At 44.2% G+C, this 14,239-nt stretch overlaps 1 protein-coding gene across 2 annotated transcripts in view; it reads right to left on the minus strand.

Annotated features, from left to right (window-relative positions):
* INTS9 (integrator complex subunit 9) overlaps positions 1 to 14,239 on the minus strand; it is a 61,824-nt gene that overhangs the window by 21,176 nt on the left and 26,409 nt on the right. For both annotated transcript variants that reach the window (XM_042032756.1, XM_042032755.1), the window contains exons 9-11: positions 13,451 to 13,562; positions 7,969 to 8,149; positions 5,706 to 5,766 (exon numbers count right to left, since the gene is read on the minus strand). In XM_042032756.1, the coding sequence (XP_041888690.1) occupies positions 5,706 to 5,766; positions 7,969 to 8,149; positions 13,451 to 13,562 (354 nt within the window). The remainder of the gene's footprint in view (positions 1 to 5,705; positions 5,767 to 7,968; positions 8,150 to 13,450; positions 13,563 to 14,239) is intronic.

The following is a 14,239-nucleotide window of genomic DNA, read 5'->3' on the forward strand; positions in this document are numbered from 1 at the left end:
CCAGGGGCAGCCCCAGCTTCTCTGGGCACCGTGTGCCAGGGCCTCCCCACCCTCACAGGGAAGATTTCCTCCCTAACATCTCATGTAAACTTTCCTCACTTCAGTTTAAGGCCATTTTCCCTTGTCTTGTGTTACTTTTTACCATAGCAGATCTAAGGTGCCTGCATGGAAATGAAGAGAAGCTGAGAATTCTCAGCAACTTGTGCACCACAAAGCACCTCAGAATTCAGGTTATTACACAGTGCTGTAGATGCACGCGGATCATTTCCAAGTGGATCTTTGAAATCATGGAGGAAGTAGAAACTGGACTACACTTTCTGCAGTTTACAAGTACTAGAAAATTCCTATTAAATCTTCAAGAGGGAAATAGGAAAAAACCCATCCAATAACTGCTCTGGCAGTTGATAGGCACTGAATGTCAAAAACATTCCTGCAATTATACTGGTAAAGATTTCTGATTAACACATCTGGAGTGCAGGGTTTAGAATCTAAACTTAGCTTCAGTAATAAAAACTGCAGTTTAGCAGACAATGGGTAAAACAAATTTGAATCCATAAAATACTGACATTTAAATGAACTTGTAGGAAATGGCCTCAAAAAGCTTTTCCATGTTGTTTTTTTTTTTTCCTTTTGAGGGATGCCAAGAGTCTCAAAATTCAAGCTGCAGAAGCAGTTTCAACTGGGTAAACTGGAAAAGGAGGATGATTTATATTTCAAATATTAAATGGGATGTGTGACATTCCAGGGGAAAACTCCTCCAGGGACAGGCAGATAGGTCATGGAAAGACATCTCTACAGCCAGCATTTATCTAAGACACTCCTGAAAAATCACGAACTGTTCTTCCAGCATCTTCTCCTTCAAATGATTTATATTTGTATGCAGCATTCAGATCTTTTGGACGATGTGAGAGCAGCACTGGATGTGGAAAGCAGTGAACAGCTCATTTCCCTGCCATACCTCCACAAATGTGTGCTCAGCAACATAAAAGCTGTATTTTCTTCAAAGCATTATGGAAGCTTCAAATCCCCTCCTACTGCTTTGTAAAGAGACACAGGATCTCTAATCCAGTTTTCAGGAGCTCGTTGGTGATGGTTCTTTTTTCATCTTTTCTTTTTATCTTGCCAGATCTTTTCTGATAAGTCTGGTGAGGCTCCAGAGCTCTGCTCACAATCCCTGACTCTCACAGGTGGACAGAGTAGGGGTGAGAGGCTACAAAAACAAGTTTAAAAACATTCTGCTCACTCTAGTGAGAAAGCAGCTGCTGGATTTTAGTGTCTACAGTAAAGTCTCTTTTAATCACCCCATCAAAAATATATGGAGCTGAACTTGCAAAACAGGTCCAGCAAAATTTCCCAAATCATTAAGGGGACCGAGTTGGTAATGATTTGTGCAGGTTTTTTGTATTTCCAGATGAGATGAGGTGTGTAAACAGGACAGCCTTCACTGTGCCATGGTCAGACCTCCAGCCTGGGCCAAAACCAATGCTTGGTATTGAGCCAGCCAATATTTAGGTTGAAAATTTTGTTTCTGGAGAGCACAAGCAACATTCAGAGCATTTTTTTACAGAAAGAACCACTATTGATTGAAAGCTTAAGAGATAGGGGCTGGTAAAGTACTGAATCAAGAGTGAGAGCTGTGTTTTTCTGAAATCCCAAATGGTTCTGTTTCCCTTTAAAGCTGTACACTTGATTTACAGGGTCAGCAACTGCTGCTATAAACAGGATAAATCTCCAGAGCCTTTGTGTAGCCTTTGTTGAAGTGAGCCAAGATACGCTGATATTTACTCTGTGTGTGTGTGTGCTCTGTATCCAGAATCTGGAACAGATGTGGCTCCTATCAGGGAATGAGAGATGCATTTATTACTTCACCTCCCTCCCTCCCTTCATCAGATCAACACTAACAGGGGCCTAATCCTATCACAGAACGTCCAGAGTTGGAAGGGACCCCCATGGATCGCTCAGTCCAACTCCTATATGATAATATTTACAGTACAATTCTATACAATACTATGAAACAAACCATAATACTACACAATCACCTGATTCCAGGTATTTATTTAAATGTGTTATGCAGGAACTGGTAAATGGTGGAGGGAATCAAAGATGAAGAAGACAAATTCTGGTATTTAAGACCACAGAATCAATATTACTCCCACCCTGGTGCTTTTTTGAGTCAGGAAAAAAGGGTTTCTGCAGCCATTTCTTTTCGATGTTGCTAACAGCATCCTTAATAAGAGCACAGTAAATCCAAATTCTCCCTCCACTGGCAAATACTGATCAATACAAATTACCTCTCAAATTTTATTGTTGCAGACATTTAGAGGAGTCTGGATTCACTTATTGTAGAGCCTGAAATTGTCCATGTAAAGATCGAACAGAGAGGAACAATTCAGCTACAACAATTGAGCCATTCTTTTATAAATATAAAGCCTCTACCTCCACAGAAGGGACAGTGCAGAGTGTACATGCCATGGATCCTGTTAAATTTATCAAGGAGACCCCGAATTCCTCATCTGGGGATGTGCTGGGATGGGATATTCCCATATGGAATTTGGTAAGACACCACACATTGGTTCTGGGATACCAGAATAACAAATCTGAGCTAAACAATTACTGGTTTATGCTCCACAGCATTTCAGCAAGGCACTGGGGAGCTTCAATCTGAGCCTCTTTAGACAGATGATCCTTGGATATAATGGATACAGGACCTTGGAAGTGAAAACCACCCCCTGCTTTGCTAGCCTTTATTGACAACTATTTGGGATCTCCAGTTCTTGGCTTTGCAGTCACAGCAACTCTTCCCTCAGAAAAACCTTTAAAAAGAAGCTCTTTTAGTTTGTGCACCAGTAAAAGGCTGCAGGAGAGACTTCAACAAGAACCTGGACACTTCATTTTTATTAACTTCTGCAAGAACTGATGTCCAAATCCATCCCTACAAACCTGAAGCACTTCAGCCCACATTCCTTGCTCCTAACAGAGGGTAAAGTATTCCCTGCTCACTCAGACTGGATGTTAGGAAGCAAACTGCCACCACAAGAACTGCACCAGGACCGTGTAGATGCAGATAAGATGAACATCTACTGCTCCATTAAAGTGGAATTAAACAAGGAGGGAGAAATGTTTTGGGTTCTCTGCAGAGCTGAACATGTGTCTGGTTTTATTCAGCAGAGCAGAACAAGGAATGAGTTCAAAACACGCAACATAAATCATAAAAGTGGAAAATTTCCATGCAGAGACAATGCAAAAGCTTCAAACAACTGAGTGTAGAGAGTAGGGAGAAATAAAAATAGTAGTTGTAGAGACAATGAAGATGCTTTTATTTATCCTCTTGTGACAATAATAAAGGCATATTTAAGTGAAATGCCAAATACAATCACAGCTGATTAAAGGAAGGAATTATTCTGTTCTACTCCACATCAGGCACAGCTGGAACTCATTGCTGCAAGGGACAACATCGAGGATTTGGGGGATTTTTTGCCTTCTTTGTTTTTAAATCTTGCTGTTTATACAACTAACAGGGACATCAAATTTCAGGACCAGCAGCATGCTGGGCTGGGCTTGTTCTGTGGATAATTAGAAGCTTATTTCCTGGCCTGTCCCTCTCTGATGTATCATGCCAGCCATGTTATTAATGCTTCCTAAGAAGTAAGAGGCATGTCTGAGTAATTCCCTATTTTCCTCCAACAACTGAGCAGTTAAGCACATCTTTTCATGATGGGCAATTTCAGCACAGGTTACATTGCACAAGCCTAGCATTACTTTGAAAAAAGCCAAGCAATTCTCCACTAACAACATCTCCAACAGAAACCATCATTCACTGTCTGTTTCTGATACTCATTAAAAATCCCCTGAAGTGCCAGTAAGCAAAGCTCCTGCCTGCATGGGGGGGTTGTGGAGGCCCAGGATTGTGCTGGGAAGAGATTTTCTGGATGTTTCACACTGTGTGAATGAAATATGGTGTCAGGTGTGAGATTTTGGAGATTTAAGAAGGAACCCAAGGCACGTGCTGAGCACTGGGGTCCTGGCATGGATGTCCCGTGGGATGTTCCATCCTGCACCTGCAACACGCACGTTCCTCCCTCTGTGCAGGGAAGCTGATCTGGGATCCACTGCTGGGAGGTCTTTCCTGCATAATTACCCTGATCTACACATGAAGCACATGAAGCAGCAAAGCTGCTTCAATAATTTGGCGAAATCTCACTATCAACAGGCCCCAAGAGAATATAAAACGTCCTAGGAATTAGAGGACAGAGTTATCACTCTATAAACACAAAGACCCATCATATAAGATGGGTTAATTAATCCAGTCTTTGACAGCTGCATGTTTGGCTTCTCATTTTTGGATGGGTTTTCACTTAAATCTGCCAGTTCCAGTGAATATTGTGAACCAGAATATGGGCTGTCAGTGAATCCAATGACACTGTGGATCAACAAGGACACCCCAGAAAGCAGGGATGGACAGAGAGCAGAGTCAGCAGCAAGGCTGCAGAGCCTTGTGCTCAGAGAATTTGGAATTGATTTATCAGTGGGAATGAATTTCTTGATTATAAAATAAGTGGTGAACAGGTGGCTTGCCCTGCAGTCCACATTATTCTTGGTAACAGATTATACATAATTCACCGCACATCCTCCTTGAAACACATTCAAGCATCTGGAAAGAGTGAGGGCTCCTGGTCAGATCCTACTCCCAACAATGCCTTTGAAGCACCTACAGATGATAGATATGATGGGTAATGGCAGTTTCCAGAAGAAGTCCCTGGATGAGATATCTCAGAGGAAAAAAACACCCAGTGTCTGTGAAAGCATTGAATTTCTGGGCTCTTAAACCTGCCATGGCCACTCTGCACATCTCATCAAACAGTTTGGACCACAGCGACTAAAGGAAGCAGTTTTCTGGGTCAATGTCTTACAGGAGTAGGATTTAGCTAAAATTCTCAGTCCTGTTTCTGCCTCTTGTTTACTTCAGTGGAAAAACAACCTGTTCCCAAGGGAGAACTTCCTGTCCTGATATGTGAGATAACTCTGAAGGCATCAGTTATACCACTTTTATTTAATTTCTGGTTGGCTAAAACTTCCCCTCAAATTATTATTCTGTTGCAGGGAGGATCAAAATCCCCTCACCACACATTGCAGGAAAATCCTCCAAATTCAGAATCCTCATTCCTCTTTGCTTCATTACAACGCTCAAATAATTTCATTTAAAATTGCCACTGACAGCACTCAGTGCTGCAAACTTTAGATTTTGATACAAAATCTCTCTTTCAAGATACCATTCCTCCTGCAGCAGACATGGTGCTTGCTGTGTTGAGGGAGGAAGGAATTGGCATGACTAAGCTGGCTCTGATAACAAGCTCTTAGTTTCACAGACTTGGAAATAAACTGCTTGGACAAAGGGAATGCTCGTGGTTGCAGTTGATAAGAGCAAACATCCCACACCAGATCTCCTTCTGCGGGGGAAGGAGTGAACCGGGCCAGCCTGTGCAAGTGATAGGATGGAATAAACAGGGTAATTTTGGAGTTGAGGGAACACCATCACTCATTCCTCCCCCATGCTCCCAAATTCATCACAGAAAGCAAAGGGAAAGAAACACTTTTATGACAAATTAAACAAAACTTAAATAGCTGTAGAAGGGTTCATCAGAAAAACAACAGCTACGCTGTGTGGACTGTGAGCCAGAAAGCAAACAAGATTATGGTTAACTCACCTCAGCGTGGGGAAAAGGAGGTTCTGGAAGATACACCTTTGTTTGTTTGTTATGACACAACCTTTAAAAGAAAAGGAAATCAGCCGGGTTAGAGGTGCAGCACATCCTGCAGCATCTGCTGCCATCTACTGTTACACTCCTGGAGAAAACCGGTTTGGGATCTGAGGCACCAGGTGCAAAATCACCCATCCGTCCTGCTGCTGCCAGGGCTTCTGGTAGAGGACCAACACCTACAGGACACACCACCTCAACCACAGCAGGATGGCACAGAGAAGGTGCAAGGCAGCTGAAGGTAATTCTGTACACACTGGAATGGAGCTCCTGAGCTGCTCAAGACAAATCTGGAACTCAACATCCACAGCATTTCCTAGGCCAGACATCAGCAGTTTTTGCAAAGCCAAATCATCTGTCAAGAGAAAAATTCCACTGCCTCATCCTCAGCAGTGACTTGGTCCTTTTGCTCACTCTAATCCAATTCCCCTGTGCATTTTATTATTGCAGCTACAATGCTGGTAAACTACCTCTCCCCACGGCCCAGGGCTCACTGTGACCTGGCATTTTCCATCAATCACTTATCTTTAAAACAGAGATACTGAGAGCTGTTGATGAGCTCTACCCAGGCTCCTGATTCATCCTATTACAGCAGCTAAAAAAAGCTGTTTATCAGAGGTCTGGGTGACGTGACAATGATCTGCAGTGACACTGTCCTGGTGGCTTTTTCTGGGAAATACTGCCTGGCTCATACTTGCACTTTATTAAAAAGAAATGAGCCTGGGTCAAACTAATTTTGATAAAGTGTAAGGGATACTAAGACCAGAACATTTCCTTTAGCTGGGTAAAGAGTAGAATTACAAGGCTGGAATCCCTGAATAGCAACCACAGTTCTGACCCCAAACCTCTATTTTACAGATCAACCTTTGCCTCCATTTCCATGTAAATTCACCAGATTTCAATCCTCTTTACAATTCTCCTGAGGGATCAATTCACACAAGATTTCCAGGACCTGTCTTTTCCTTCCTGAACTCCAAAATCCAGAGAGGAAGAAGAGAAAAGCTACCTTACTGTATTTAATATTCTAGAGCACGTCTCCATTTGTAAGAATTTGGGAAGTGGTTGGGCTCTCCTCTCCAGGGCTCACAATCACAGAATGGTTGGGGTTGGGAGGGACCTCCTGAGATCATCAAGTCCAAGCCCTGCTCAAGCACTCTCAGCAGAGCAGATCATCCAGGACTGTGTCCAGCTGGATTTTGATACCTCCACAGCAAAGTCTCCACAACCTCTCTGCACAGAGGCTGCAGAATCACAGAATCATGGAATGGTTTGGGTTGGAAAGGACCTTAAAGCTCATCCTGTTCCAACCCCCTGCCATGGTCAGGGACACCTTCCACCATCCCAGGTTGCTCCAAGCCCTGTCCAACCCGGCCTTGGACACTTCCAGGGGTGGAGCAGCCACAGCTTCTCTGGGCAACCTATGCCAGGGCCTCCCCACCCTCACAGGGAAGTATTTTTTTCCCAATATCCCATCTAACCCTGCCCTCTGGCAGTTTAAATCCCCTACCCTGATGGAATTTCAGGTGTTTGAATTTGTTCTGCCAGTGGGCCTCGCTGAAGAGACTGAACCCTCATCCTCATTACTCCCCATCAGGTGTTTCTACACGATGATAAGATCCCCCTGAGCCTTCTGCTCTCCAGGCTGGAGAGTCCCAGCTCCCTCAGCCTCCCCTCATCTTCATGGCCCCGTGCTGGCCTTGTTCCAGATATCCCACATCCTTCTGGTACTGGGGAACCCAGAGCTGGACAGGACACTGCCCACGTGGCCTCAGCACTGCTGAGCAGAGCAGGATCTCCTCTCCTGACCTGCTGGCTCTGCTCTGCCTCATGCAGCCCAGGACACTCCTGGCCTTTTCTTGCCACGGCTCAGCAAAATTAAGCTTGAAAACTCTATTTTGCTTAGCCAGGGACACGTGGTAGATTTTGGGGGGCTAAGACTTGCAAACAGGCACAGCTAAAACTCACTGAAGTCAGGAACATAATTTACTCATTAGTGTAGGCACCAAAAAGCAGAGACTGGGTTTGCACATTCTATAGGAAATCATCCTTCCCTAATTATAGAACACGTTCTTACACCCACCCACCCCGGTGACTCGAGGAACGTGCTCACAATCCCAATCAGGTGTATTTTAGAATCTGTCAGGTAGAGATAACCTGCACCTGCCTCTTCCCACAGCTGAGGCTGCACTTGGGGCTGCCCTGGGACACCTACCACTCAGCAAAGATCTGGGAGAACTCCAGGGAGCTGTTGGCAACAGGTGAGATGAAATAAAAGGGGACGTTGGAGAGTCCTGCAGAGTCAATGTACTGATAGAGGCACTCCAGCAGGTCGTAGATCACTCCAGAGGGGTAACAGGGAACCAGCACATTTCCCCCATTCCGGACAGTCATGGCTGAGGGAGAGACAATGAGACAAATCAATTCACTGGGTTCGTATTTAAACTTTTAATAAATTTCTTTCATCCAAATATTAAATAAAGCAGCTTTTGCACGAATTAGCACAACAAACTATGCACAGGAATTGGGAAGAAAACCGCTGATCATTAAATACATTTATTTTCTGTCTTCTCCAAGCTCAATGAAGCGATTCCACTCCTTTAGCTGGGGGCACATGACAGCCTGAGCACATGGAAAACTCCTGACAGGAGAGGGCGGCCGTGCACTGGCACAGGAGGATAAAGAGTGACACAAACCACCTCAACATCAAAATAAACCTTGCTCCGTTCCTCAGCTGTCCCCCAGAGGGGAAGGACAACAGCTCCCAGGCCTCAACCAAAAGCACTGCACATGGTGAGCTGTTCTGTGCTTGGATTTCAGACGAAAGGCTGAAGGTTGTGGTTATTTCAAACAGCCCTCAGAGCTAGAAATGGGTGATAGAATGTTTGTCCTTTTTAAAAACTCTAAATATTTCTGTCCTTTCCATATAACAAGAACAATTTAAAACCTGCAGACAGCATGGGACTAGATAAAAATGAGGAGAAGAAAAAGGAAAAGTAAGTTTACTCTGTAATTGAGACAGATCTGAGCACAATAGCAAAAGCAAGCAGAGAGCAAACATTGTGCTCTTTTGGCAGAATGAATTACAAAAATTCTGCACCTTCTGGGAAAGGAGAAATATTTGTTCAGCTCAGTGAGCAATTTCACCTGTGGTCGTGGGGTAAAACCATCTATTTTTAATAGCAGTGCAGCAGCAGTAACATTACGCACCAAGCATTCCACAACAAGCTGTGGAAGAGCCTCAAATTACAACTATTGCATCCCCCCCAAATCACTTCCTTCACTTCTATTTCTTGCTGAGTTTTGTTGGGGTATGAATGTAGCACTTTAAGGGTCTTTTTGCCCCTGATGGGGCAAAATCTTCCTCAAGGAAGATTTTTCTGGCTGAATGTTTTACAGAGTTCAGGGAGAGGCCCAGCCTGGTAGGATTTTTCACATGCATTTGTGGTTGTTTTACTCCTTGTAGCAGTCAATACCTATGACATGGTGCTATCAACAACTGGGGATAAACAAGGGGCCCTAGATCACTTGTAATACAACTGCAGGGTAGTGGATTTATTTCTCCAGGCCATATACAGACTATACCATCAAATTTTTTGTGTATATGAATAGCAATAGTTCACATTTGTCTAGAACTCGAGATGTTCCCAAACATCCCAGCAATGTGTGGCATTATCCCCCTCACATGAGCAAATCTAAACTGTCCCAGCTGCAAACAGGACGTGAAGAGAGCATTGAGGAGGTTAAGAACAACATTTTCAAAGCCATCTGGAGGTGGAAGTTGAGGCTTTGGCTCCAGGACCCGAATTTGCATTGAGTCATTACGCACCCAAAAATGCTGCAGAGGAAAGGAAAGCACCTACACCCACTGCAGCAGGAATGGTGCACAGGCCAGGGATGGGATGCAGAATAAAGAATGTGTTGAGGCCACAAAAAATGTGAGTTCCATTCCTTGGCAGTGCTTTGCCCTTGACTGGAGGCTGGGTGCCCACCAAAGCTGCTCTATCACTCAGCTGGGCAGGGGAGAAAATGTAACAAAAAGCTTGTGGGGAGAGTTAAAACCGAGGAGGGATCAATGACTAAATTACCATCATGGACAACATTGACTTGTGGAAATTAGTTTAATTTATTATTCCTCTCTCCACAGGGCACAGGTCCTGCCAGGACCCTGCTCCAGTGTGGATTTCCCATGGGGTCACAGCCTCCTGCAGGCATCCCCCTGCTCCAGTGTGGGGTCTCCAGGGGCTGCAGGTGGATCTCTGCTCCCCCATGGGCTGCAGGGGCACAGCTGCTTCTCCCTGGGCTGCACCCTGGGCTGGGAATCCCAGCTCTGGTGCCTGGAGCAGCTCCTGACCCTCCTCTTGCACTGCCCTGGGGGTCTGAGGGCAGTTCCTCACATATCCTCACTCTCCTCTTCCCTGGCTGCCATTACTCCTGCACAGTAACTTTATCCTTCTTTGCTGTTATCCCAGAGCCTCTGATGGGCTTGGCCTTGGCCAGCAGTGGGTCCATCCTGGAGCCAGCTGGGATGGGGGAAACTTCTGGAAACCCCTCACAGAAACCACCCCTGTAGCCCCACACTACCAAAACTTGGCCATGCCAAACCCAATACAGCCTGAATTCCCAGCTCTCCCTTCCTCACAACCACTGGTTCTCTGGAAACCTCAAGCCTTTTCTGCTGAACACAAGCACAAGTTCAAGATTCCTGCGGCCACAGAGGAAATATCGGAGGGTAAAGTCTTGGAGGAGGTGCCAGCTTGAGTTTCTGTCCCCAGCAAAACTACAGAGCTGGTGAGCAATAATGGATATAAAATCACAATCTAGGGAGTGGAGAACGGTTCCAGCCAGGTGCCCACCAGACCAGGGATCCCAGATTCCACAAAGGGATAAGAGTTTCCTCCCAGCTTCTGCAAAACAAGGGGGAAAACCTTTCCAAGCATATTGCTTTCCACACAAGCAGCAGGTCCAATATGGCTCTCTGCAGCATTACAAAGTTGTCAGTAAGAGGACACATCTATCTGAAAGCTGTTTAAAGCCCAATTTATCTCGGTGACTGATGGATGCTCTCTCTTGATAAAAGTTGTATAATAATCTTGGCATTTCAAATTTAGTCTCCTTCAGTAGCTCCATAACAAGTTGTACAATTTACAACTCACAAAGAGATCCTTGCTTTCCCAACAGCTGCTGCCACAAGGTCAAGTTGGCACCTAAAAAGCAAACTGTGCTCTTTTCTGCTCTATAAACACACACAGCCTCACACTCACACAAAATATCACCAACTGTCCCCACAGACAGACTGGCAGCTTTGCTGCTGGTGCCCAGGGCAATGTGGAAATAAAACTGCTCTACTTGAGCTGCAGAGTGCTGGTGCTGCAGTGCTGAGCAGGGAAAAAAGGGGTGTGGGGTAAACTGAGAGGAAGCTGGAGGTGGGACAGCGTGTGGGTTCAGTGCTGCACACACAGGGTGGGGAGGAAATCGGTGTGACTTAGGAATCCTGGGAATCAGGGCTGCAGCTCCACATGCTGGGATGAAAACAGAGATTGAGGTGCAATTTTCACACTTCCATTTCTGTGCTTCACATCACTCCTTCACAAACATGCTGCTACCTCCTCATACACAGTTTTGGTAAATTTTGGTCTGCTTTACAGTTTTTACCTTGACTATTCTGAGCTGCTGGTGCACTCCCCTGAACATTTTGGAAATGGGCACAACCAGATGAAAACTGCTATGCTCAGCCTGCCTACTCAATTGATTTTCCCAGTAACACATTGCTTTTGGATTTTTCTACCTCTTTGAAAGAAAACTGATTCTCTATTTTCTTTTCCTGATGTTGAGTACATAAATATGGCTGGTGTCATGTAAAAGACAGTCCTAGAACTGCATTAATATAGAATTATTTAATTTCCTCAGATTGCTGGTTTTTGGCAAGTACCACTCAAATTCCACATCCTTACAATGGCATTATTTTAAGCATGTATCCTCCTTTGGTCTTTAATGATTTTCTCATTTCTCTGAGTTTGTCTCATTCACGACAGAAACTGGCCTGAGGACCTGCAAAACCCTGAAAATAGTTCAGAATGTTTCTGTAACCCAGAACAAGTTGTGCAGACAAACAGCCACCTGCACTGACACATGTAACACATTTATTTATACACAGTCAACATCTGGATTCTGCTTTGGCCCAACTACAGCTCGAAGACTTTAATTTTTAAAAGCATTTTAATTAACAGTCTCACTCTTGTTTACTCAGCATGATAGGAGGGGATTGTGCCACCGTCTGTCAGGGGGACAGTGACCTCAGTGAAGGTCCAGGAGGGACAGAGAAGGGCAGCACATCTGGATTGACCAAAACAAGGTCACCAGGGCTGATCTGTGGCAGCTCACAGGGTAATGAAATTCACAGTGTTTAAAAACAGTGAAAACACAGATGAAATACACACACACACATGTAAAAACACACATTTAGGAAGGGAAGTCACGGGTGTTAACACAGCTTCAAGGGGAGGATGAATTGAACAAAACCACTGAACATCATTAACTACACAATCATGACTAATTCAGGAAATTTCTGAAATAAAAATACTTAAAGACTATGAGAGGAAAGTACCCTATAATCTCACCCTGCTCTCCTACTCTTCTCCAGGTATCTGTACCCAGTCCCTGTTGGAGCCAGGATGCTGGCAGAGAGGATCTTTAGTAAAACCCATGATTATCATTCTTATAAAATGCCAAAACGTGCTCTACTAACAGATATTTAGGATCATTGAATGGGTTGGGTTGGAAGGGACCTTAGGGATCATCCAGTTCCAACCCCGTGCCATGAGCAGGGACCCATTCCACCAGACCAGGAATTTAGTCTGATTTAGTCTTGTCATGTCTTTTGGTAACCTTTGTCAGGATCCTCCCATCACAAGCTTTTTATTTTTATTTGTAAAAAGTTGTGAATTTAAAATAAAGGGAAGATCTCTGATAAAAGAACAGGCAACACAGAGCAGGACATGGAAAGTGGTTTGATGAAAAAAGGATGAGAGCACAGAGGAACTGAGCAGGGGGAAGGGGAGAAAAGGAGAGAACGGCACTGGATGTGACATTCCAAACAGGCTGGAAAATGCTGCCATTCACACTGATATCACAGCTTTGCAATTATCAGTTTTTCCAGCTGTGAAAGCGTCTGATTAGGTTTTATATTTCTGGGGGTCTATAAATATATCATGACTTTTTTTTTTTAAACAGAGATTGTGCTGTTTGCTTTCGATATATTTAAAAGTCAGGTGTAAGAAGGGAAGCAGATGTGCTTGTTTTCAAAACTGAAAGTCATAAAAAAGCATGTAAAGATTTCATTCTGGCTGATACACAGGAAGGAAATAGTAATATCTCAGCTGGGAACAATATCCAAAGCCCAGGCAACATGTAGCCTGTTGGCAGCCAAGTGACATACTTAGCAAACCAGGGGCAGCAGATGATTAAATCTCATTATACCTGTTCCATTCCGAAACATTTTAGGTACAACTTGTGTCTCTCCAAGCACTTACTGTATTAATGACATCAGGAGCACATCGTAAAATCTAAACAGGTAGTTTTATGCCAGGAGCTATAGCTGGACAACTTATTCAGTTCCAGGAATCTCAGAATTATTTCCCACCCAAAGCCATGAGTAAGATGATAAAACAGGCAGGAGATTTCTCTCTGTGACCTACCCAGGTTGCTGCAGAACTCTCCCACCATCCCATCGGGGTTGGCAGTGGGGATTTGGGTCAGCCCCGTCAGGATGAGAACGTCGCTGTTTTTAAGAGAAGCCTGGTCCATAGGCTGGAACAGAGCACAGGGAAATAAAATTAGGAATGGGAGAGTTTCTCCAGGCAGGACATGATAGATATCACCAAACACTTTACACTTCACATTCCTCCATCTGTGCAAACCTAATTTGTTTTATACTGGTATTTTATTAAAGCAGAACGAAAACACAAACCCATCTCTCTGCATCAGCAAACAGAAAGTAGATATTCAGAAATTACACTTTAGTCTGATACTCAATACATATTCTTGATACTGAAAATTTAGCCTGATCCAATCTTGACAGGGTAAAATTCACTTCTCTCTCTGCAGATGGTGAAAAGGTAACTTTGAGCCTCACTCTGGGTTGGGATGCCCTTCCCACAGCTACTGATCAAGCAAAAGGGGGCAACTGCTGGCAGCTGTGTGGTATTTCATGGTTATTTACTCTCAATAAACAACTCTCTGCAGTCTCACCAACCAGGAGAGATTTCTGCCAGAAGAGACAGATGAAGAGATTTCCTCTGCTGAACCTCCAAGACCACTGTAAGGTCAATTCCCCTGCTCATAGCTCTCCAGAGCCATTCTGAAGCAGTTGAGAAGGACCCTGCTCTGCTAAACATGCAGGGGAATTTCGTATCAACTCTGACAGAAGTTAAACTGTGCACCCCCTTGTAGGATCAGACCTGACATGTGAGATTTATCACAATCTT

Source organism: Corvus kubaryi, unplaced genomic scaffold, assembly GCF_017639235.1.
Source record: "Corvus kubaryi isolate FWS band 111438036 unplaced genomic scaffold, C.kubaryi_AGA036_p1.0 37354, whole genome shotgun sequence".
NCBI classification, from domain to species: domain Eukaryota; kingdom Metazoa; phylum Chordata; class Aves; order Passeriformes; family Corvidae; genus Corvus; species Corvus kubaryi.